This window comes from Phascolarctos cinereus, unplaced genomic scaffold (genome assembly GCF_003287225.1).
Source record: "Phascolarctos cinereus isolate Bilbo 61053 unplaced genomic scaffold, phaCin_HiC Scaffold_2;HRSCAF=192, whole genome shotgun sequence".
NCBI classification, from domain to species: Eukaryota; Metazoa; Chordata; class Mammalia; order Diprotodontia; family Phascolarctidae; genus Phascolarctos; species Phascolarctos cinereus.
The window spans coordinates 331,408,703-331,434,742 of NW_027555625.1; the positions used below are offsets into that span (position 1 = coordinate 331,408,703).

General features: G+C 42.6%; 2 protein-coding genes across 6 annotated transcripts in view; one reads left to right on the forward strand and one right to left on the reverse strand.

Moving 5' to 3' along the window:
* FAM193B (family with sequence similarity 193 member B) overlaps positions 1–12,369 on the reverse strand; it is a 43,317-nt gene extending 30,948 nt beyond the window's left edge. For 3 of the 5 annotated variants that reach the window (XR_013484814.1, XM_078150294.1, XM_078150293.1), the window contains exon 1: positions 11,983–12,369. Coding sequence is in view for 4 of the 5 variants with exons in the window: in XM_078150294.1 (XP_078006420.1) it covers positions 11,983–12,255 (273 nt within the window). In the remaining variant the exon portion in view is untranslated. Of the gene's footprint in view, positions 1–2,556; positions 8,841–11,982 lie in introns of those variants that run through there. The other 2 variants (XM_078150295.1, XM_020998595.2) reach the window with 2 other exon arrangements.
* LOC110216866 (lateral signaling target protein 2 homolog) overlaps positions 12,226–26,040 on the forward strand; it is a 49,721-nt gene continuing 35,906 nt past the window's right edge. The window contains exons 1-2 of the mRNA XM_078150298.1: positions 12,226–12,458; positions 24,932–25,049. The gene's annotated coding sequence lies outside the window, so the exon portion shown is untranslated. The remainder of the gene's footprint in view (positions 12,459–24,931; positions 25,050–26,040) is intronic.

Genomic DNA, 26,040 nt, shown 5'->3' on the forward strand with positions numbered 1-26,040 from the left:
CTATCTATGGAAGCAGCCCATTCCACTTTTGGACAGCTCTAAATATTAGAAAATTTTCCTTATGTTGAGCTGAAACTTGCCTTTCTGTGATTTCCACCTGCTTCTCCTAATTCTGCTTTCTAAGGCCAAATAAAACAAGTTTAATCTCTGTCCTACATGAAAGCCCTTCACTGGAAGATGGCTATTATGTTCTCTTCCCTCCCTGCCAAGTATTCACTTCTCCAGACCAAACATTCTCAGTTCCTTCAGCTAATCATAGTATGATGTGGCTTCAAGTTCCCTCACAATAATCTTGGATGACACCTTTTGGAAATGTTCCAGCTTACTAACATTCTCCCTAAAATGTGGCACTGAGAGTTGAAAATCTAATTCCAGATGTGATAGGACCAGGGCAGAATATGGCAGCAGTACAGGCTCCTTCATTCGGAACACAAAGCCTCTATTAATGCAGCAGAGGACTCCATTAGATTTTTGGTTGTCAGGTAACCCTATTTATTCATATTGAAGTTGCAGTCTACGATAAGCTGCAGGCGTTTTTCACTAAGAAATGTTTCTATCCACACATCTACCACTGTACTTGGTGCAATTGATTTTTGGCCTCCAAGTGCACGATTTCGTAGGTATCCCTATTAAGTTTCATTTTATTATATTTGACCCTTCATTCTAAACCAAGCTATCTTTGGATCCTAATTCAAAGGTATAACGCATTAGCTATCTTTAACTTCGTGTCACTCACAAATAGGGTACTACCTGTGCCTTTGGTCAATTCATCAATACAAATAAGTTGATTAGGACTAAGGACAAATTCCTAGAGTATTCCACTAAAGAATTCTCTTTAGATTGTTTTTCATCACCACTCTTTGGGTAAATGAGGTTAACTTACTAAAACTTTCAAATGGCTCCATATCAACCTAATTATATTAACAACTAGAACATATCTGTCCCCATCAAAGATATTTTAAAACCTTGATAATATATAAATACAGAGGGAATTTTGGGGATCACCTACTTTAATGCCTTCATTTTATAAATGAGAAAAATGAATCTCTAGGAGGTTAAATAGACTTTCCCAAGATCACAAAGGTAATAAGAACTGGAATTCAAAGTCACATCCTTTTGAAACCAAAAATTGGAAAAGGTACTGGATTTGACAGTCAAATGTGTTGCTGAAATAGAAATATATAATGATATTTATGGCATTCCCTGATCTACCTTTTTAATAACTGTTGTCAAAAAAGGAACTGAGGTTAGTTTTATCGGTACCTTTTGTTTTCACATCACCCACATTTTTCTGTAAAATGGTGAACAAAAACACCCTAGGCCCTAGAAGTGCCTGAATTTCCCAAGAATTTCAATAGCATTGTAGATAAGGAAACACATTTGTCTCCTTTTTCTTAGAAAGGGATTCAGGACTATGGGTGTGGAACAGCATGCATACTGTCAAACTTAGCTGATGTCAATTTTGCTAAATCTATCCTTTTTCTTTTTTCTTTTTTGTTAGGAGATCTGGATTGCTGGTAGGAATGTATGTATTCAGAAATGAAGGCACAAAATGATAAAAAAAAAATTTGAATTATGTTGAATAAATGAGCATTATATAATTTATGTAATATACATATATGGGCAAAAATCAATAATAAACTCACCAGCCTCCTTGAATATCAGAACTTTTGCTTGTCTCAAATCCTGTGATAACTTTCAGCTCAATCATATATTCAAGTCCTTTTAAGTATCCTGGAACATAGTTCATCTGTGCCTGGTAGCAATAAAAACATCTAGGTGCTCTCTCACCATACTCCTAACCTGAGTTTCAAATTCCTGTTGACTTTCCCCCCCATAACATCTAATCTAAAGTTCATTCTCCTTGTTAGAAGAAAAACAAAATAAGGGTTTGAACAGTTTTACCTTCTCTCCATCACCTGTTATCATGATTTCATCTAACCTGATTAGTGCTCCCCAGCCCTTCTCTTATCTTCCTCTTGCCCCCAGCATAGGTCCCTACCTGCTTCTTTACCCAATTCTTTATCATTCAATGAAATCATTACATTCAACGAAAGTTTCACTTCTTTCTGGATTTTCACATGCTTAACATTCTAAAAGGACTTCTGGATGCATTCTCAGTTACCTGCTCTTGCTTCCACTTTCTGTATATGTCTTTTTAAAAAACCTAAGCCAGTCAATGAGTTCCTTATATAGCCACTAAGACAATGGCACCTTTTCTTCATTTGGTTTTTACTTTCAAAATTTCCTCCAGGGTTGAAGGCTGCTTTGGTATGCATCTTAGATCTTCTCTACTTTCCCATTTTTAGTTGCTCTCAGGGAAAATCACATTGTCTCCGAGTTACTGGCCCCATAGTTCCTCACTTTAAAAAAATGTAAATATTTTTTCAATCAATAAAAATCTGCCTTCTCTCCTTCCCACCTCCCAGTTTCCGACTTTTTGCAATTATTCAATGTCCAGGGAACAGCTTAGCTCTCAATTGTTATCCAATCCTACCTACTAGTCTAGTTTCTGGCAAATATCAGATACTTCAAAGATTTACCCCAAGTTCTCACCCAAGATTCAGCCTGTTCCATCTCATTCTGTTCCATCTTGCCTGCATTTTCAACTTTCTGTAGGGCCCTTACTTCAAAAGATCCATGATTTCATCACTGTGGGTGCTCCATCCCCTGATGCAGATCACAAACCTTCCATGCCTGAATACAGTCTTTATGAGTAGCTGTGGCTGAAAAAAAAAAATTTACCTAATGACTAACCTTCTTACGATGAGCCTGTCTAAATTTCACTAAGCTGGACAAAAGATCATTCCTAACCGGGACCATATTCAAAACCTTTCCAAACTCAGCTGACCCACAAAGGCTTGTACTCTACTGGCATAAGCTTCAAGAACCTAAGACCACTTCCAAGGCATGATGATGCAGAGAAGACTTTAACAGAGAAGTGTCCACCTGATGCTTTAAACATTATGGCCATGTCCTGTGCCCCAACTATTTAAGTATTCCAAGCAATAAGTTTTCACATGCTCACCAATCAGTGCTCAAAATCTCTTCTTACTATAAACTTACTGGGGTTGGGGTTATCAATTCCCATTCAACATATATATATGTGGTCACCTGCCAAAAGTCATCCAGAAAAGTTTTCAGAGACATAAGGCAAATGTCCTGGCATGCCAAAACAGAAGTGACCACAAAGAAAAATCTGCCAGATATTAAATCCATTCTTCTTCACTCAATAATGATTCTAACCCTAGCCTGACTGAAGGAAGGCTCCTGCTAGCTCCCCTGCCTTTTTAGTGGGTTCTGAATCCATCCCCTAATCTTAAAAGAGTTTTAAAACCAGCTCCCGGTGTCTGTGGAGGAACTGTCTCATTTCAAGCACTACTTCGTCACCAGTCAGGTCAAGGATCAATTTCCTTTGGTTACAGACTGCTCTTTTGAAAACTCAAAGGCATACACAAAAAGATTTCACAGCTTTCAAAGCTATCACATCTTAAGGGTGGGAGAAGTGCCAGGCGAGGCAGTAGGGGCATAAGGTTATCTGACTGGACCAGTTTCCCCTGCTGCTTCAAGTATAGTTCTCTAGAAACTTGCTTACTCACAACCATAAGCCTCATACTCACGAAGAACACAGGTATAACATGTTCTCACTGGTTTACCTATGAAGAGAATTAATGTCTTCATTCTAGAAACTTTCTCAGAGGTACAATGTAGGCAGCAAACACCCAGCGTCTGTGGCAGAGAATCATGGTACAGCCTCCTCACAGGGCGCATGGTGAACCAACCATATTTCTTGGCAGTTCTTACTCCACTAAATGTAGATAGGACAACTTCTCATACCTAAAAGCCCAGCACAGTGGTTAACTGACCCTTCCAACCCACCTCCTCACTCTCCTCCCTCTAACCTAGATGCCAATCCCTGAGCTGGTCAGTCCAGCGTGTCTCTGGGCATGTGCCCAGATCTGAACAAGCACGAAGAATCAAATGATTTGGATTCCTGGGTAAAAAAAAAAAAAGATACATTCTGGGGGCTTGCCTCTTATCATTCAGGTCTACTCAAGCAGTGCCAAGGTCATCTTGTTTCAGTTCCCTAATAGAACCCTCTCTGAATCAAGAACCTCAGAGGAAACCTGAATCTAACCTACTAAGCATTTTCTAGACCTCCAAAGACAACCCAGTTTTGTACAGATCAATCAATCAACAAGGATTTATTAAGCACGTATGATGTGCCAGGCACTGTACTAAGCACTGGAGATACAAGGAAAGAGCAAAAACTGTCCCTGCCCTCGAGGATATCAAGAGCACAACCCCAGGACATACCTTGTCTGTACTCCACATTCCAGGGTGGATAAGCAGCCACATAAAGGCCAGGTCAGAGGTGCTGCAATACTGAGGACCACAGCTCTCAGTTACTCTTGTATTCTTTCCCTTCCCCACTATACCTCACTACTTCCCTGATACAGGAGAAAGGAACATGAAGCTAGGACATTCTGGTGATTCCTAAAAATGTTAGAGAACCAAAGAAGTCGGTGACAATGTAGCTACTTTGTTCTCTGGTTCATTCACCAAAGCTTGGTTTATGATAAAATAATAGCTCAAAAAAAAGGAAGCTCCACGCTAAATTTACAATCATTTTTCTTTTAAATTTGTTCTCGTTACAGGATCTTGCAAAGGTCTAAGTAATAACCATAATCTCCCCAAGGCTCTAGGTAGTTAGAGTTTGGGTCTGTGAGGTAACAGGAACTGGGCTGATTGATTCCCACCACTGCCCTCTGAACAATCCCCAATCATTTGATTTCCTTACCATTTTTAGGTAGTCTCTGGAAATCGTAATCATCTGGTGATAGGAATAAGGTGGATTTAAGGGAATACATCAGCAAACCAGGGTGAGAAAAAACTCAAAGCAAATTTAAAAACTCCTTCTGGTGGCATGAATCAAACCTCTAGATATCAGCCCTCCTGGAAAAGCTTCCTGACCTACAAGAAGGATTCCTGGGAAGCTGCTAAGAGCTATCTTGAGCTTTAGCTCTTATTCCCAGCATGCAAGATTGCAGTACTTTCTTCAAGGGACTCATTAAACCCAAGATTCTACATCTGCTTGTTGAAGATCCACCCAAGATGCACAGTATCTATCCAACGAGTCTTCAATACATTCAAAATTCTATTTAGAAAACAGTCTGTGCAAATTTCTTGGCTCTTAAGTATTCTCCCCAAATTCCCCCAGAATATTATCGCCAGAAAAAGCAATGGGACAGTAACAGCAAGGTGTTCTTTCAAAAGCAACCAGTATAACTCAATCAGAAGCCTAAAACACTCCTTTCTAATCATTCCACCTTCACCACCATCTTCTTGCCAGCATAATACATATTAGTAAACTCATGTCTTCAAAATAGACAAATCGATAGGGCTATAATAAATGATCACCAGCTCCCAGCACAGAGGGCCTCCATCCGCAACTCTGCCAAAATGTCCTTTTTTTTTCTCACCCAGCCCAGATTTGGGAACTCTTCATGGTCTTCATGAAGCTAAGCACAATTAACTATATCAGTTAATAAATACCCTCTCAAAAAGTAATGGAAGAATGAAACATCAACAACCTCTCTGGCCTTTGGGTTATATAGATGGCTGATCTCTAGGCAAAAAAGGAGAGTACTGCTTTATCTAGTGAAGCACCTATTCTAATGTACTAAGCAATGGAAATAATTTGAGAGTCACTCACAATATCAAGGAGGGGAGTACACAAATAATAGGTCTCAGCAAATGTGTTTTGGATTCAGAAGGCAGACCAAAAGTTTAGGAATCAATAGAATTGTCCAGTTACTTATTTATTTGTTTGTTTATTTATTTATTTGTGGTGACACCGTTAGGGTTAAGTGACTTGCCCAAGGTCACACAGCCAGTAAGTGTCAAGTTCTGAGGCCAGATTTAAACTCAGGTCCTCCTGACTCCAAGGCCAGAGCTTTATTCACTGCACCACCTAGCTCTCCAAATTGTCCAGTTTTAAAAGAAAAAGTAATAAAAAAGAAACATGTTCCTATGAGATAATGGTTCCCAGATTCAGACTCAGATCAGGACCACTGACTGTCTATAGAAGGATCTTAAAAAGTGATGATAGCCAGCATTTACCCAGTGCTTTAAATTTTGAGAAGTGTTTTACAAATATTCTCATTTGATCCTCGTAACAACCCTGGAAGGTGGTGCCACTATTATCCCAATTTTACAGATAAGGAAACTGAAGCAGACAGAAGTTAAGCATTTGACTTGCTCAGGATCACACAGCTAGTTTAGTGTCTAAAGCTGGGTTTGAACTCAGGTCTTCCTGACTCCAGATCCAGTGCTCTTTCTATTGCACCACCTAGCTACCTCTATACTCTGAAAAGCCCAGAGAGAGCCCAACACATCTGGACTGAATATTTCCATATACAGGACGGGCAGACTTCCTGGTGTCCATTCCTTCCACCACCACCACTTTACATCTTCTGAGGTATGTATAGGGAGCAGAATCCAAGCTAAAATAGTTTTAATGGTTGCTGAGAAGCCACCAGGAAGGTTTCCCCTGCTGTCCACGGCAGTTAGCACTGTCCAATGTTACAGACTCTTTTTCAATTTCTCCCGATAGTGAAGTCAAACATACGTGAAAAAGAAAAATGAAATGTAATGTACTTCTGTAGCTTCAGGTAAGACTAGGTAAAAATATTAGGTACCAAGATGAAACTGGTGCTCTAGCACCTGGGACATATTGAGCCCCAAAGTGATTAAAGTATTGGGACATTTAAATTCTTTCAATGAAAACTGTAAACAACCATTAGTGATCTACATCCCTAAAAAAAAAAATCAACTTCAACACCCTTAAACCTTTTACCATAACTGCCTACACAAGCCAAACCAACATTCCTACTGAAGCTGCCAAATCAGCTCTAGGGGACAGGACAATTCAGTACAAGTCAACATGTGGAGAATCTGCAGCAAGCACATTGCCAATTCATTAGCTGACAACTTAAGCTTGTGAAAAAGAACAGTCCCCCTGATCCCAGTACCCAGCAAACATGCTTCCAATGATCAATATTACATAGCTTCCTAGCAGGGAAAACAGAGCTGCCCAATCTTGTTTGAAGAAAGTTCCCCATCTCCACAGCTAACATCCTAGTTGCAGGATTGGGTAAACCTGTAAATTTGAAACTATGGAAGAAACCTTAGCAGGGCTGGCATAATTTGAGCTAAAGACAGCCGCTGCTTCATACTGTTGCCGTGTAATGCACAGGCAAGCATGGGAGCATTTCAGCCTTAAAAGAAATGAATTAAAATCACTTAGAGCTGCCAGTCCAGTACTTACTTGCGGCCAAAGCTACCCATGCAAACGATGTTCACTGCTATGCATCTTAGCTCCGAAACTTTGCTCAACCCTGCCTCACTTAAATCCAATTTACTTGCAAGTCAAGACACCACCCTCCTGATGTCACTGGTCCTCTCCAAGGATGAACAACAAGTCATATACTCACTCTACATCTCGGGTTTCCTATTTTCCAAGGAAATGAAGAATATTTTGGCTATGAAAGGTGCACACTTGGCACTTCCCAAGATCATACGAAGACTAGAATGCCCAGGAAGGGAAAAATTACATAAGGAACTTGAATGCTAAGGGCTTGAATTAGCAAGGATGTAAGAATTAACTGATAGGTAATAACCAATTGTTCTATAAGAATTGGGGAAGGGGAAGAGGCAAGTTGTTGAAAGAGTTCACAAGATGACAGAGTACTTACACTCAAGGTAAAATAATAAGGTCATAGAATCTAAAGCAAAAAGGACCTCAAGGATCACCTGGTTTCAATCCCCTTTATTTGACAAATAAGAAAACTGAGGCCAAAGTAAGTTACCTGCCTCACATCACACAGGTAGTAACTTCCAGGATTTAAATCCATTTACTCTGACTCTAAATCTGGATAGCAGTCTAGTGTGATACATGCTAGACTAGTCAGAAGAACTCTAGGTTTAAATTCTGACTTTGGTATACTTCCTAGTAAGTCATTTTACTGCTCTGAGCTACAGTTTCTGCATCTTTAAAAGGGGGGTGACATTTAAATACTGACTACCTCACTGGCTGGTATATGGAAAATACTTTAAAAATGGGAACTATATTATTAGTTCCACTTCACCTTGATTAGACACAAGTGACACAGACACTAGCCTTTCTTTCTCCAAAATAGGAGTGCTCCTTGGCCTTTCTATAACCAACTCCCTACCCAGAAGAAATCTTTCACTTAGGTGGGGGTGAGGAACACTTAGAGGCTAGTATGCTTCCACTTATTTACAGGCAACAGCTCCCAAGTGGCAACTTGATTTCAGGAGGCTAATCTTTTGAAAAATATTTTAAAGATTCTTTCCCATAGAAGCAAATGGTACAGGGGTAGCAAGGTGGGCAAAGGACAGAGCTCTGGCCTTGGAGTTAGGAGGACCTGAGTTCAAATCCGGCCTCAGACTCTTGACACTAGCAGTGTGACCCTGGGCAAGTCACTTAACCCGACTACCTTACCAAAAAGAAAAAAAAAAAGGAAGAAGCAGCAAATGGTACAGCTTCTTCTGAGGCTCTTTACCTTGGGGGCAGAGAGGGGGATGGGGGAAATGTTCAGGTAAGAGCAAACTGTTAGAAAACTAGTAAAAGGCAAGTTAATGGAATTTGTATCTCTGACCTCAAGTTCTGAAGATTTAATCCTAAATAGAAACTGACCAGAAATAAGCCTCCACATATAAAACCTCAGGGGCTCCTCTACAGCAGGGGTGGGAAACCTATGGCCTTGAGGCCTCATGTGACCTTCTAGGTCCTCAAGTACGGCCCTTTGACTGAATCTAAACTTCGCCAAGAAATCCCCTTAATAAAAGGATTTGTTCTGCAAACTTGGACTCAGTCAAAAGGCTACACCCAAGGACCTGGAAGGCCTCAAGGTCACAAGTTCCCCACCCCCCCTCTACAGTATGATTTGACATGCACATATATTTTGGATATATGATACACCAAATAACCTTAAACATCAGCATAAGATAGTGGAAAAAACATAAGATTTCCAATCAGAAGAACCAAGTTCTTGAATTCTGGTCATTCAGTAGCTATGTCACCAAAGGCAAATCACTTCTCTCTGGATCTATTTCCTTATCTACAAAATAAGGCAGTTATGTTAGATGATTCCTAAGGTCTCTTCTAGCTCAAAAGTTCTATGATTCTTTGGTCATCTGGTCCAAAAATTGAGAAGGAAGTTAGAACTGGATGAAAAATCTCAAATCTAAGGAAGACACTCCACAGAAAGGAGCTTAGAACAATAAAAAGGGTCTTTAAAACACCAATGCGATAGTTTTAAACCTATCAAGATATACTGACTACTGGGAGAACGGGGATGGCATAAGACAGTCTAGGGAATTGTCTCATCTAGAACAGTAAGAAAAACCTAGTCTCTTGAGTCATTTCAAACTAGACTGGGCAAAACCCTGGAGGATACACTCAAGGGGATCAGAGGCCCAAGGAGAAAAGGGGTGGGGAAAGACCAGGATGATCTAATAATAATAGTCTTTTTCTCATTTCTAACTCCTGATTCATGGCCCTGAAATCTCATCTTGACAAGTCTCACTGAGTGCATTCCTGGGGTGCAAAACTGAGGGAGCCAAAGTGGCCCATGCCAACCTTTCAGGTAAGCTGAGAGTAGTTTCTGGCACAGTAATTTGAAAAGAACATGTTAACAAGGGTCTTAGGAGTGAGGTGATTTTGGCAGAGGCCCCACCAATCCCTCTGCCTCCACTCCCAGAGAGGACTCAGTGTAAATAGCTAGTTACAAAGACTGCTTGTCCCTTTTCAAAAAAAATTTTTGCCGGAGAGTTTAATTTATTTAGTACTATTACAAAGCATCTGGTTAATATATCCAGGCAAAGGCCTCCTGTTTATCCCCAATGTACAGCACTGAGAGGGTAAGAAAAGCAGGTGAATGATAGTACTTGTCTGTCTGTGTGCTTTAATCAGAGAACAGCCTCCCCAAACCAGGCTTCTGTGCCTCAGCAGAAACCACAGATGAAGAAGAGAAGTTTTAGCACCACATCAATGTGTCTGCGTGGCAATGTTCTGTCCATAGGCAGGGCAATTAAGCCTCAGGTAGGGTCTCAAACCACTTTATACATAGTGCTTCTCTCACCCTGAGCAACAGTGATATCAATGTGCGAATTTTTTAGAAGTGGAAAGATAGGTGGAACACTATGGGACAGAGAAAGGTTAAGCAACCTGAACAAGACTGAAATCAATCAACAGGAGAGCTGGGAATCCAGAAGTGATAACTCGAAGCTAAGGCCACTACTACACTCTCACCTGTTCATGAGAAGTGGACACCCTATTTTATTTCCCAAAGGGACTACAAAGCAACTACCCCCTAATAATTTCTGGCAAGAGCCAGGTATTTTAAGGCTTCAGTCTCCTGAAATACATAATGAATTTCTATAGAAATACCTTCTTGTCACCATGAATCTATTTTGGGGGACCTGCTGAAAATCAAAGAAAAAAAATTGTTTTAACTGCTTATGATCTTAAAATTAAAAGAAGCCAACATGATACACGGGTTTCAGAGAAGAGCTTATAGCTATCTTTGGCTTCTCAATAGCCCCCAAATATAATCCCAATAATTCTTTCTATGCTATAGTAACAAAGGTGACACATACTCTGCCTGCTCCCAGGCCCACTAACCTCAAAGGAAAAAAAAGAGTCCATAGAGCCATCAGATACTCTCCTGATGACAGATGTTTGTTTCTTGCAGTAAGTACAAAATGTATTTCCATCCCACCTCATCCAGTGCACACAGCCCTCCAGGTCTCCTTCGGATTGCAGCCTACCTCTCTTCCACAAGGTTAATTCCAGAATTCTTTGTTAAAACAAGCCGAGGGGAAGTCTCCTGTCCCTGTGATTCTCAAGTCCCTCCTGGAGAATCTGTAGCACAGGCAGCGCAGCCTCCCAAATACCTGAAAAGGCACTGACAAGGTACCCAGTGCTATGCCCCTGAACTCCATCTCCTCTGCCTGAAAGCATCTGTCAAGGGGCAGGCCCAACACTGGATCAACAGGCACAACTGTAACTCCCATTCCTTCCTTCCCTCCCTCACTCCCCCCATCCCATCAACTCCAGCTTCCAGACAACGGGGTTGGTTACTAGATAGAATCCTCTTCCATCTACTCTCTTGGGGGCATCTTCTCCTACCTTCCCCTGACCAAGATCTGCTAATTCACCTCAACGCTAGGGTGAACCCTAGACCCTGGCCTGGACCTAGGTTTAAGCACTTGGCAGCAAAGGAGCGATTCTCCTTTCCCCCCTTCCCCAGGATCAGCTGCCAAAGAGGGGGATGAGAGCCAGCTGGCCTTCTGAACATGGGTGTGGGACTGAGGACTCAGGCAAAGGGGAGGTACTCCTTCCCGCTCCCTCCTTCCCTTTTCCCCCTACCCCCATCCAAGGATCAGATGGCAGGGAGAGTGTGTGCAAAGCCAGCTGGCTTCCAAGGCCCTGGGTGTGGGACTGGGCACCCCCAGCCCGGGGAGGTCATCCTCCCTTGGACCTCTCTCGGGCATCTCCCAGGGAGGGAGGGGCGAGCAGCCAGGCGAGCACCCATGCAACCGGGGGACTCGCGCTCCCTTCCAGGCTCTCCCGAGACAGCGGCGGCCGGGGAGGGGGTGTGGTGTGAAGGGAGCTCCTGGCGGAGGGAAGGTCATCCTCCTCCTCCGCCGGGTAGCTGCCAGGGCAGGGGGCAAGGGAGCACCTCCCCCGGCTCTGGCCCGCTGCCCGCTTCGCCCCTGCAGCCCTGCCCGGGGGAGGAAGCCGAGCCCGCCGGGGGCCACCTGCAGGGGAGCGCTGGCCGCTCGTGCCCGGCCGGCGCTGCAGGCGGGGATGCGGGGCCGCAGGGGAGGGACCCGCCCGCCCGCTCGCTCGCCCTCCCGCCAGCCGCCCACGGCGGCCGCTCCAGAGCGTACCTCAGGGGCCGGGCCCTGCTCCTCCTGCTCCTCCGGCTGCTCGGGCTCCTGCTCCGGCTCCGGCTCCGGCTCCTGCCCCGGCTCGGGCCTGGGACGCACGGGCTCCTCGCAGCCGCCCAGCCCCGCTGCCGCCGCCTCGTCCAAGAGCCCCGCATCCGCGGCGGGGCAGGGCGGCTCGGGCTGCGGCGGGGGCGGAGGCGGCCCCACGGCCCGCTCCTTGCGGGCCCCGCCGCTACCGCCGCCGCCGCCGGGCTTGTTCCGCCGCCGCGTCATGCTGCCTGCCCCTGGGCCGCCGCTCCCGCCGCTGCCGCCGCCGCCGCCGCTCCCGCCGCCGCCGCAACCGCTCCCGGAGACAGGACAACAGCCAATATGGCGGCACCCGCGGCTCCCCCCTCTCCGCCCGCTGCCAGCAGGTTAAAGGTCACGGAGGCCCAACGCCGCCGCCAGCCCTGAAGCTGCGGTGGACGCCATGATGGGTGAGGGCAAAGATATAGGTGTGCTGGGGGCGGGGCAAGGGACGGGGCATTCCCCCTGGTCCTCACGGTCCTTGCTTGGGGAGCCCTGGGCCCCTCTCTGCGCTCTGAGCTGCGGGGAAGCTTGCCTGTCTGGTGTTGCTGGGCTTGCATGTAGTGGCGGACGGGACGAGGCGGGGAGCGGTGGCTGAAGTGATGAAGGGGAGCTGGAGATGGGGGGAGGTGGGCTTAGAAGAGGGGCATAAGGGTTTGTGCTGAGGAGGAGAGGGAGTTTTGGGGAAGAGCAAGAGGGGGGAGCTGTGGCAAGAGATAAGTTTGAGGGGAGAAGGGAGATGGTGTGCTCATGGGGAGAGGTGGGTGTTAGGGGTTGTGAAAGAGGAGAGCGGGGTTTAGGGGACAGAGGAGAAGCTAAGGGATATCCCAGAAGGGAGAGGGGCAGGCAAAGGAATGAATTGTGAGGCCGGTAGATGTTTTAGTCAGGAGAGGAAGCATAGACTCTTAGGGCTTAAAAGGAATTTAGGGATCTTTGAGTTCCATCCCCTTCATGTTACAGATTAGAAAAATGTGACAGAGGGATTTAAGGGGAGAATTTTTAGACCACATTAAAAAAAGAATAATAAAATATTTATATTATTATTATACACGAGTCAACCACCCCACTCCTCCTGGATACTCTATCCTTTCCAGGTTTGGAGACACTGCTCCCTCCTGATTCTCCTCCTACTTGTCTGACCATTCATTCTCAGCCTCCTTTGCTGGATCATCATGACTGGGTGTGACCCCGAGGTTCTGTTCTGGGCCGCCTTCTCTTTTCTCTAATCTACATTCTCTCACTCTCAGACCTCATCAGTTAACTTGAATTTAATGATCATTTTTATGCAAATGACTTCCAGATCTCCTGGAGCTTGATTCCCACAATCATCAACAGCCTACGCATATTTCAGTTGCCTAAGCATCTCAAATTCATCATGTTCAAAACAAAACTTATAATCTTCCTCCAAAACAAAACAAATAACCCACCCCTATTGCAACCCCTCTTCCCTATTTCTGTCAAAATCTTTCCAGTAGCTCAGATTTACAATCCTGTTTTTATCCTCAACTCCTCATTCTCACTCACTCCACATATCCAATCAGTTGCCAGATCTTGTCCTTACTACCTCTGTAACATATCTCAAATCCATCCCCTTCTCTTAGTTCACACAGCCATCACTTTAGTACTGACCTTCATCTTCCCTTGCCTGAATTATTTCAATAGCCTCTTAATGCATCCATCTTCCAGAAAAAGATTTTCCTAAAGTTCAAGTCTCCCTTCCCCTACATACTGCCTCCACCACCATCTTTCTACCTTCAGTCAATCAAATTCCAGCAGTTCCTTGTTACCTCCAGGATATAATAGAAACACTGTTTGGCATTTAAAGCTTCTCACTACCTAGCTCCATGCCACCTTATCACACATTGTTCCCCTCTATGAACTCTATGGTACAGCCTTCTTGCTTTTCCTTGAACACAACACTCCATCAATCCTCTCCATGTCTTTGCATTAGCTGCTTCTCATGTGTGTGATGTATTCCCTCCCCATCTCTACCTCTTAGAATCCCTGAGTTTCTTTAAGACTCCAAGTATTACCTTCTGTATGGGGCTTTTTCTGGTGTCTCCAGTTGTCAGGGGCTTCTAAGCCTTCAACAAAGTTACTTTGTATCTATTTTGTATGGTGAGAAGGGGTGTTATGTGTTGTTTGTGACCCCAGGGTGCCCCCTGCTTACAAAAAGGCTCCAGCTGTATAATCTTCAACTTCTTGGTGTCTATAGTTGCCACCGCCTCTCCCTCCTCTCCCCACAAGGCTACCTTGTATTTGTTTTATATGTGTTTTGTATGTTTCCTGTGACCCAGGATACCCCCAGCCTACAAAAGGGTTCTAGCTGAGGACTCAAATGGATCAGTTTCTAACCTGATGGGAAGCTGACTCTAAACAGGGGAGATTCAGGCTTTTTTTTTCTTTTCTATCATATGCTTTGGTTCATTGTGGCACCTCCCCAGAGGAGAAAATATATATCTATGTATATCTCTATCTATCTATATACACATATATAGATATTTAAAGCTTAGCTTTGGCTCATGTCTATGTTTTTCCTGAAAGTTATTATCACAGTCTCTGCTGGAAAAGGTATTCAGTGTATTTAGTACTAGATATCAGAAACAGGACAGCTATTTATTTCCTCTAATACAAAACAAATGCTTAAAACACAAAATACATATAATGTTACATCGACAAATATTTAAAACATACATATAAAATATAAAATACATAACAAAAGACACAAGATTTTATAAACAAAAATAGAAATACAGGAAGCATTCAAAGGACTCATAGAAACCCATAAACAGGTACAGAAATGTATTGCCTAACAGTTCTATTATGTTCTCTAAGGAGGGAAAGACTCCTGGGACACTTGGGAAACTACTTAATAGTTTGTAGTTTGAATAATAACTCAAGGTTGTTAAACCAGGGCATGGTTTATCCTTCTGGTGGTGGTCTTCTCCAAGAAATGTGTGACTGCAGAAAGCTCCTGCTGTTGCCAGTCAGTGACTCAGGAACTCCCAACCTCTTGAATACATAACATAACATATTAGGCTAAAAACATCTATATATCACGATCTTTATTCAAGCACCTGTATTCAGGGAAAGAAACATAAAGGAGAAAAGGCAGCTAGAGACTTAAGAAACAGTCTTAGGCTCACATAGAAATACATATATATTCATGGACTCTGTGTGTATATGTGTAACCACCATAGTTGTTGCTGGAAAGGTGCAAGAAGAGAAATCCTCTCTTCCCATATTGGAAAATCCAAGGGAGGAACATTGGAATTCCTAACCATACAAAAGAGAAAAGTAGAGAGTGCAAAGGCTTTGTCCTTTCCTATTAACAAATTCTACTAGTGGGCAATACTTCATGATTCTTTGTTACAGCTCCCAGTTGTGGGGACCAACATCACTCTAGACAGAGCACTAGACGTGTCTCTCCTAATGGAACTGAAGTATCTGTGCCAAAGCTCCATGGGAAGTATTCCAGTCCAGAAGATGAGGTGTAACCCTATTTATCTCATTATACTTTCTCCCCAAATTAAATACTGGCTGCCCCCAGAAAATCAACTGGAGTACATTTGGTACAGTTTATACATATTCCCCAGTTCTGGAACATTCTGTTGGGATCTTTTGGCAAACAAAACAGGTAATGCAGTCTGCAGGTCTGCATTAAGAAAGGCCATTTTGTTTTGCCATTTTGTTTTGTTTCTTCTTTCTCATGGTTCTTCCCATTAGCTCTAATTCTTTTTTACATCTATCATGACTAATGTGAAAATATGTTTCATATGAATGTATAAGTAGAGCCTATATCAGATTGCACACCCTCTTGGGAAGGGGGCAGAAAAGAGTAGGGAAGAAAATTCAAAACTCAAAATCTTATAGAAGGAAATATTGAAAACTAAAAATAAATATTTAATTATAAAAAATAAAGAAAGATATAACTTCTAGGAATGTGGAGATGATAATCCCACTGTTCTCTGCGAGCATCCAAAGATCTCAGCTTTGTGCAGCACACTTTAGAACAAGAGGATAAAAGTCCATATCATATGAGGACTTGTTGAAGGATGTTAGAATGTTCAGCCTGGAGAAGAAAAGATTAAAGGGGGAGATGTGATAGCTGTCTTCAAGTTTTTGAAGAGTTATCCATGTAGCAAAAGTATTAAACTTGTGTGGTTTGACCCCAGTGAGCAGTACCAGGAGTAATGGGCAGAAGTTTCAAAGAGACCAATTTACATTTGATATCAGGGAAAATGCCCTAACAGTTAAAGCTGTCCAAAAGTGGAATGGGCTGCCTTGAAAAGTGATGGGTTTCCCTTCCTTGGAGGTTTTTAAGTAGAGTCCGGATGACAACTTCTCAGGTATGATACAACAGGGATTTCTTTTATATATGGGTTAAACTACCTGGCCATTGAAGTACTTTCCAATTCTCTAATCCCATGATTGTGTGACCTAGGGAGACTCATGAATATACTTTGAACAACTCCCTCAGTGCCTTGCACTAAAGATTCCACTCTGCATCTGCTATTTGGCCTGGTTTTAACTCCACAGAATGAGATGCCTCTCCCAGGTTAAACTCATCACTTCTAATCTCATCACTATGCTGCTAATTCCAGTTTTGACTGACATCACCTCCCTCAGCCTCCTCTCCCTTCTAATTGGAGGGCTAGAGGGTGGAGTACCAAACTCCTCCCAATGCCTTTCTTTATAGTGGGCAGAAACTGGACTTTTTGGCTCACTCCACTCTACATCTACTGCCCTTCCTGATTTCAATTCCAGAGAACAAGATGCCCTCACGCCAGATAACCCTTCAGTCTCTCTCCTCCCCTTGTTTTCCTGTCTCCTTTTGTGTTTTGTCTCCCCTCCACCCCTTGGCAGTTTAGAGAGCTCAGCTCTGATAGGTTGGCCACATTGTTTGATTGCAAATGGTACACTTGCCAAAAAGACTATTTTATGGAGAACTCACACAGGGCAAGCATTCACATGGTGGTCAGAAGAAGCCATACAAGGACACTCTCAAGGTCTCTCTTAAGAACTTTGGAATTGATTGTGTGACATGGGAGACACTGGCACAGGACCACTTAGCATGGCAGGCCCTCATCAGAAAAGGTGCTGTGCTCTATGAGCAAAGCAGAATTGAAACAGCTCAAGAGAAACTCAAGATACGCAAACTTAGAGAATCCACCCCAAAGGTTTGCACGGAATATTTGTGCCCGACCTTAGGTAGAGCATTCCAAGCTCATATTGGTCTGATCAGCCACAGTTGGACACACTGAAACTTGACTCGAGCATAGTGATGTCATTTTGGCCCTCTTCGAAAATGAAGGACAATTCCCCCCCCACACACACCCTGTTAACCTGTAAACTCACTGAAGGCAGGGATTGTCTTTCTTTTTATTAATTGTATCTCCATTCAGTGCCTGGCACATAGTAGACATTTAATAAATTTACTTATTGGATTGGATAAAAGGGTCTCAACAAAATCCATGTGATACAGTTCTTGATGTCTTTTTAAATTCCAGCTGAATTGTTTGGGAATTCCTAAAGATGCACCAAACCTAAGTTTTGTTTCAAGAAATTTTCCACGATCTCAGGAAAAGTCCATTTGTCATAGTCCTTTCTTAACTCTTTTTTTTTCGGCTATGCAATGGGCACAGAGCTAATGAGTATCATGTGTCAGAAGGCAGATTTGAACTTAGGTCTTCCTGACCCCAGAGCTGGTACTCTAGCCATTGCACCACCTAGCTACCCCAAATTAGTAATCTTTTTGAAGAGCCCACTTCTGGACTCCAGAATCCCAAGTGGTGAACCTAGAGATTTCACTCATCTCCAAATACTAATTTATTCAGATTCAATGAGATTTTACAAAATTCTCATAGCTTACCCTTTGCTTAGGGCCTTTCTCAACCCAAAACAACTGAATGGGAAAAAAAATTAAAATAAATAACTAACAAAGGTGGGAGGAGAAAGAAATTTAAAGGATAAAAAATGAGTTTCCTCTCTCAAAGAGTATCTAGTCCCAAGTAAATTCTCAAAGCATTTGAAGGCCTTTCCAACAGGGATTGGGAACTTAAGGTTTGCTGAAAATAACCTCTTCATCCTCACTTAAGAAACAAAACTGCCCTGGGGCGAGTCAGGGGAAGGGGAGGCTGCCTCAAAATTCCTCCTATGGGTACTCTTAGTACATAAGGTAACCCATAAATGTGTCTCAACAAATCCCCCTACTAATGCTCAAAGACTTCCAGGTGGAGGTCTGGACAAAATCAATTCAAAAGTCCTTGAAATACATATGGAACCCCTTTTTTTCAGCTATGCATACCTGTAAAATCATAGGCCATTTCAAATGGAGGTCCAAATTTACCCAACAGTAAGACTAGTAGACTTACTTTTTAAAAAGGAGGAGAAATAAACTCAGATGTGAATCCCAAACAGAAAGCTCCCCAAAAGAGGCTAAGAATTTGAAGTTGAAGGGAATTAGCTTCATAGATCCCAAATGAGGCTAAAGTACAAAGTTATGTGAAAGTAAAATCTGTTCAGCAGACCAAGAAAAGTGGAGTTCCTGCTCTGAACTCAGGCAAACCAGATTCAGTGCCCTAAAGAGAAGATACTGGACTTTTTCTCCTACTCTATGCCGCATTATGCCCCCATTTCAGAGTCCTAGAGAAAATCTCTTTGAGCAAGCCCTAGGTGGCTCATGTCTATGATCTCCTTAAAAATGGATTAACAGACCCATTTCTAGAAAAAGTGACTCATTGTACAGTGTTCTCATGACATTCACTGTTAACACATCTCTGTTCCCCCACCCCCACCCTCATAGGTTTTCCAACAGAGTACATAGATGGTCAAAGTGTCCTAACTTATTGCTTGCAATATCCTGCTAGTATTTTGAATGGCCTGAAATTGGTTCCAAACACCTGCTCCTCCTTTGATGGTGGGTGGACATACCAGAGCCATAGTATCTGGTTTCCTGTTGATACCACCAATTTCCTTGGGAAACTGCATATTTACTCCAATATATCCAAGATGAATAGTCTATCATTCAGTCCTCTAAGTCCCATTCCTTTAATAAGCTGTAAGAGTATTTTGCTCAACTGTCATGTATAAAATAATTAGAATATACAGTAATGGTCACTTGAGATCCACTGTCTACAATAGCAGTGTAATCATATTCTCAATCTTCACCCTCACTTCTGTAGAGAGTCCTATGGGACCTGAGGAGAAGATGAAGAAACTCAAAGGATGCCTTACAACACTACAGATTGTTAGGGTAAGGCTTCGTTTTGGGGGGGACTTTGCCTTCAAATGAGATAATATCTGTAAAAGTGCTTAGCACATTGTCTGACACACAGTAGGTGTTTAATAAATGCTTATTCCTTTCTTCCTCCTTCCTTCCTTCTTTCCTTCCTTCTTCCTTGGGTGATGGAGGATGGAAAATTGTTACACAGGAGAAAGTGAAGGGGGAAAGGGCAGATATACAATTTAAGCTTAAAAACAGATTTGAGTTCTCGTGAAGATGAGCCAGAATGCTTTGAGGAGGAAGAAACTGTTCACTCTCCAAAAATTATATACTAGAACCACAGAATCTGTCACCTAGTAAGGGAGACAGGAAAAAGAAAAGCATTTGTGATTGCCTGCTCAGGGGTCCTGATGCAGCTATTTGTTGATATGATAACACCAATAGAAGGGTCTGTTGTCTATCCTGGAGGGGCACACATTCAAGATACAATAGAGAAACTCCCAAGATTTATCAAAATAGAGGACAACTACCCACTCCTGGTAATTCACAGGTGGGGAACCTACAGCCTCGAGGCCACATATAGCTTTCTAGGTCCTTTGGTGAGGCCTTTTGACCAAGTCCAAGTTTTACAGAACAAATCCTTTTATTACGGGGATTTGTTCTGTAAAGGTTCGATTTAGTCAAAGGGTCCCACATAAGGACCTAGAGATGATATGCGGCCTTGAGGGCCACAGGTTCCCCACTCCTGACCTGATGCTTGATCGATTGATAAGAATTGCCTCCAGCGATCAGGGACCAGGGTTGGGAAAGTGGCAGAAGGAGCAATGAGTGTCCTGGATTGCAGGATTTTGAGGGGCTTTGAGGATAGAAGAGATCAAAGCTTTGTGGATCCTTGGAAGAGTAGAAGTCAGGTTTGAGGCTGGAGCTGTCTCCAATCCTATTTTCTAATTAGAGAAACTAGGAATACTTCCTTCTCCACCCACAGCAGTGCTCATTCATCCCTACACCGTGTGTTTCTAAGCCAGGCCCCTCCTCGCAACCACACCAGCTTCAGTTCCATAGCAAATATTTTCAAATATTTTTTGGCTAGTCTTAGGTATCAAATTTTGTCAAAGGCTTTTTTAAAATCTAAACAAACTACGTGGTTTGATTGTAAAGCCCTCCACAAGCTCACTCCAACCTTTTTTCCCACCTATTTTTTTCCAGGCTTATTTCACATTACTCCCTCTCATTACTCCCCCAGGTAAACTGGGATTCCTAACTTTCCTGTTATTGTCGAGGGTACCACTATCCTCCCAGTCACCCAGGCTTAAGACCTAGATGTCATCCTTAACTCTTCACTTGCTGTCACCTCCCTGTCCCGTCCCACCCCCATGTTACATCAGTAATCAAGTCTTGTCATTTCTATCTTTATAGCATTTCTCTCACATGCTCCCTTCTCTCCCCTGACACTGTCACTACTTTGAGGCAGACCCTCAATAGCTCAGACCTAGACTATTGCAGTGCCTGTTAGTTATTCTCCCTGCCTCAAGTCTTTCCTCACTCCAATCCATCCTCCACTTAGCTGTCAAAGTGATCTTCTTTAAGTGCAGGTCTGTCCATATCAACCCCTTCCTACATTGTCAGCTCCAGTGACTCTATTGCTGCCAGGGTCAAATATCCAATGCTTCCATTTTTAAAGCCCTTCATAATTTGGCTCTTTCCTTTCTTTCCAGTCCTCTTATACCTTGTTGTTGTTGTTCATTCATTTAGTCATATCTGACTCTTTGTGACCCTGTGGACCATATCACCCCAATACTGTCCATGGGATTTTCTTGACAAAGATACTGGAGTGTTTTGCCATTTTCTTCTCCAGTGGATTAAGGCAAACAGGGTTAAGTGATTTCCTCAGGGCTACACAGCTAGTAAGTGTCTGAGGTCGTGTTTGAACCCAGGTCTTCCTGACTGCAGGCCCGGTGCTCTATCCATTAATCCACCTAGCTTCCTCTCCTTGTATACCTTATTCTCCTCCAAGTACTCTGCAATTCAGTAACACTGTTCTGCTTGCTTTTCCTCCCATAGGGCACTTCCATCTCCCAACTCCAACTGGCTTCCCCCATGCCTGGAATTCTCTCCATCATCTCCACCTCCTGGCTTCCCAGGCTTCCTTCAAGTCTCAGCTAAAGTCCCATTTTCTGCAAGAAGCCTTTCCCAGTCCTCCTTAACCTTAGTGTCTTTCTTCTGAGATCATCTCCAATTTATCCCATATCTTGCTTGTACATAATTTTTTCATGTTGTCTCCAACATTAGACTGTGAGTTTTTTGAGGGCAGGGACTGTCTTTTGTCTTTTTTTGTATCCCCAGTGCTTAGCACAGTGCCTAGCAAATAGTAGTAGCTTAATAAATTCTAGTTGACTGTCTGATTTCTTTCTGCCTCCATACATTCCCATGGGTTATCCTTCATGCCTGGAATTGATCCCTCCATATTTTATCCTGCTGAAATTTTACCATGCCTTCCAAGCCCAGTTAACGTACCCCACACCTCTCCTTTTTTTTTTAAAATGCCTTCTGGGATACCTCCTCTACCCCTGTTCCCCAACAGAAAGTGACTTTTCCTTCCACAAATTTTCAGGTAGCATTCTGCCTGGATCTCTTCACCAATTCTCCCTGGCATCATATTTATTAGTGGACATGTCTTATTCTCTTATTGGATTGTAAACTCATTAAGGATGTGAGCTGTCTTTTTTATCTTCATATCACCAGCACTGAACTCAGGACCCTGCACTTAGTCAGAAATCAATGTTTAATTGAATTGAATATGTCCTTTGGTTCCTCCTTAACCCCTTGCTTATTCCACCCCCACTCCCTCTTTAAGAAAAAAAAAGGTACACATCCATAGGGTAGAAAGAGTCCTGGCTTAGGAGTCAGAAGACCTGGGTTCTAGTTCCATCTTGTCATTAACATGCTGGTCATTTCCCTTATCTGGGCTTCAGTGTCTCATCTATAAAGTGTTCAATTTGGAATACATGGTCTCTAAGGTCACTTTCAGTTCTAACATTTTAGGATTCATCATCTTATCCCTAACTGTGGATGAGATGTGGATCCCAAGTGTTCACTCTACCCTAATCCTGGCTCCTGCCTTTACTCAAAAGCACCCTCTATCCATTACCATAGTTTCAGTGATCACTTCCAGGCAGATGACTCCTAATCAATCAACCAACATGTATTTATTAAGCAGCCACTATATGCCAGGCACTGTGCTAGATACTCACCTACAAAACAAAACAAAACAAACAAAAAAACACAATCTCTACTCTCAAGGAGCTTACATTGTAGCAAGAGTACAAACATTATAACTACACTATGCAGACTAAATATAAAAAAATAAATAAATACAAGATCTGGAGGGAGGACAAATCTCTCATCTTCAGCCTTGATATCTGTCAGACTTCCAGTCAATCAATCAATTAATAAGCACTTATAAATATCTACTATGTGCTAGGAACCACAGTATTAGGCACTGGGCTAGCAGCCAGGACTAGATGTTCCATCACATAAAATTCAACATGTAAACTACCAGTAGAATATAAGTGTAGCCCACTTTCTGTGCCTACCATTTGTACTGACAAGCTGCATCCCCAGATCACAGCTACTGCTTCTCCCCTCAGTGTTCTAGGGGTAACTCTGAGGGGTTGGGAGAGTTCTCTAGTACTGTTGCTTTTGAGCCCCAAACTAGTGTGTTCTCCCTAATATCAATCACCAGTTAATGTCTCTTCAATATCATTTAGCCAATTAACAAAAATTATGCTTTGCAAAAGGATATTTACTGAGAAGGTATAGCAAGAATCAAAGTACAACTTCCCCAAACTGAGAGTATAATCTCCTCTATACACCTCTCTCCCTAATGGAAGTGCTTTCAAATTAAAGTGATTTCTACACATTGCCTCCTGGGAGTCCTTTTTTCCCTTCATGGAGTCCCCACCAAATTCACCTCTGGTTGTGGCATTGCTAATGGAGAAATCAGCTGACCTGATTCTTTGCTGGGCTGAGTCAAGCAGGTTGGCTGCTCCTCAGGGCTGATAGGCTTGGCTATTATGGATATTGGTAGATTCCGCTATTGGCTCCAGTTGCTGGCTTTGATGGCTATTTCTTTAAAAATAATGTATTTTTTTAATGCATTTAGTCAATGGTCAATAAACATTTATTAAGCACCTACTCTGTGCCGGGCACTGTGCTAAGCACTGGGGATACAAAAAAAGGCAAAAGATTTATAATAAAATTTATAATCTGTTGCACCAGAAAAGAAAAAACAAAGCCCTCATCATAAACATGAATAGTCCAGCAAAATAAATCCTCACACTAGCCATGCCCCAAAAAGTATGTTTTTCTTTGAATTTTAAATTCAACATCTCTCTGGTAAGAAATGAGTCACATGCCTCTTCTTTAGTCTTCTGGACTCATGATTTTTTGTTGCATGGATCAAAGTTCTAAAGTCAAAGTTATTTTTTCTATCCTTTATTGTTGTTATTGTATAAAACGTTCTCCTAGTTCTGCTGACTTCACTGTGCATCAGTTCATAGAGATCTCAATTTCCTCTGAAACTGTCCATTTCCATTATTACTGGTGGCACAATTATATTTCATTATTGATGAGGTAACTAGATGGTGTAATGGCTGAGGGGAAGGAAAAGGGAGGGAATAAGCATTTATATAGTACCTACTATATGCCATACACTGTGCTAAATATTTTTATAAATATTTTCTTATTTGATCCTTACAACCTTATTCTATCCACTGTGCCACCTAGCCACATGGATAGGATGAGGTCTAGAGGACCCACGTTCAAATCTAACCTAAGATACGTCCTAGCTATGTAACCCTGGGCAAGTCATCTGTCTGCCTCAGTTTGCTTAACTGTAAAATAGGATAATAACAGCACCTACCTCCCAGGGTAGCTGTGAGGATCAAATGAGATAATATTTATAAAAACACTTAGTGCCTGGCACATATTAAGTGTTATGTAAATGCTTCCCTTCCCCTCCCCTTCTCTTAGTACATTCATAAACAATAATTTGTTTACTCATCTTCTCTGATGAACTCTTTTAAGAACACAAAGTTGTTTCATCTTTGGATACTCATTCACCTAAGATCAGAAAAGACTAAAACACAACAGAGATAGAAAAAGGAGAGGAAGCCACAATGTTCATGTAATCATGGTGGCCTGGAAAGGAGGAGACAAGGTTAACTGGTGGCAGTTGGAACAGGCAGCTTTATTTTCTACTGTCACTACATCTTTCCCCACTGGGAGGTCCATAGCAGTTCTTGCTTTGCTGTGATCCAACCCGGAAAATCAAAATTTAGCTCTTCAAGTCTTTTGTATATACATTCAGTTCCTGTCTTACAGACAATTAAAAGGCTTTTTGACACCATTCAATCAACCTGATAAGAAATCCTCCAGGAGTACCTGAACAGGCACTGTATTATGGAAGGAAAGGGCCCCTCCATCACACATTTTCCAGAAGCAGGCTCCCCAAGCCTCTATATGAACATACAATAGACAAAGAACACCGTGGATGCTCTGTAGACTAAGCCCTTCATTGGACAGACCCCACACCCATCCTCCCATTACTTCTCAAAGGCAAGGACTATTTTATTTGTTTTTTTTTGTTTTTTTGGTTAGGCAATGGAGTTAAGTGACTTGCCCAGGGTCACACGGCTGGTAAGTGTTATGTGTCTGAGGCCGGATTTGAACTCAGGTCCTCCTGAATCCAGAGCCAGTCCTCTATCCACTGCGCCAGGTAAGGACTATTTTAATTCTTTACTTTGTATCCCCAGTGCCTAGCACAGTGTCTTGCTTACAGTAGACATTTACTAAATGCGTAATGAATTTAATTAACATCCTAAAAGTGGTCCAGTGAAAGGAATCTTGGCTTTAAGATCAGAGGACTTGGGTTCAGATCACAGTTCTTCTGCTTACTACCAATGTGACAATGTAAGTCATGTCTCTTCTTTGCACCTCAGTTTCCTCAGCTGAAAGATGTTCAAACAAGTGGCTCTAAGCTCTATCCAGATATAAATAAATCTATGATAAATCTATGATCCTATGGTCAGCTCCGCGCTCCTGGGATCCCCCTTTGTGTTTATATCATTTGGATGCAGCTCAAAAACCTCCCCCCCCCCAGCCATTTCTTAGGATTTGCTGAGTCCTGTAGAGATTTTCTTTGTCTCATCTCTTAAATTCTGCCCCTCCCTTCCATTTCCAGCACACTCACCCGAGTCAAGGCTATCATTTCCCCACGCCTAGATTCTATCAGTAGTCTCCTAATTCCTCCTTGTCTCTTTCTTCCCTTTCCATTCATCCTGCCTTAAAGTGGCCAGACTAATCTTAATGCATACCTCTGAGACACTGTGCCTGTCCTGTTCAGAGATCTCTAGCGGCACTTGCTGTCACTTCCTCCAGTAATCAAAACCCTCCCTCATCTGCCCCATTTTATCTTTCCAGTTTTATCCCCTTCCTATTTGCCATAATAACCCACCACTCTGGTGAAACTGGTCTCCTCAAATACACAACTTTTGTAGCTTAAGTAGCACTATGACCTTTTACCAGATGCCTTCTAAATCCCTGCTTACCCACTGAAACCTAACTTATTCTCTTTCTCCCAAAATTTACTACTTTCAATGAATATTTTTGTCAGTGGCACAGTCATCCCCTCCTCTCCTATGCTAAAAACCCTGAGGTTATTTATCTTTAACTATCCCTCTCCCTTGTGTTTCATATACAACCGGGGC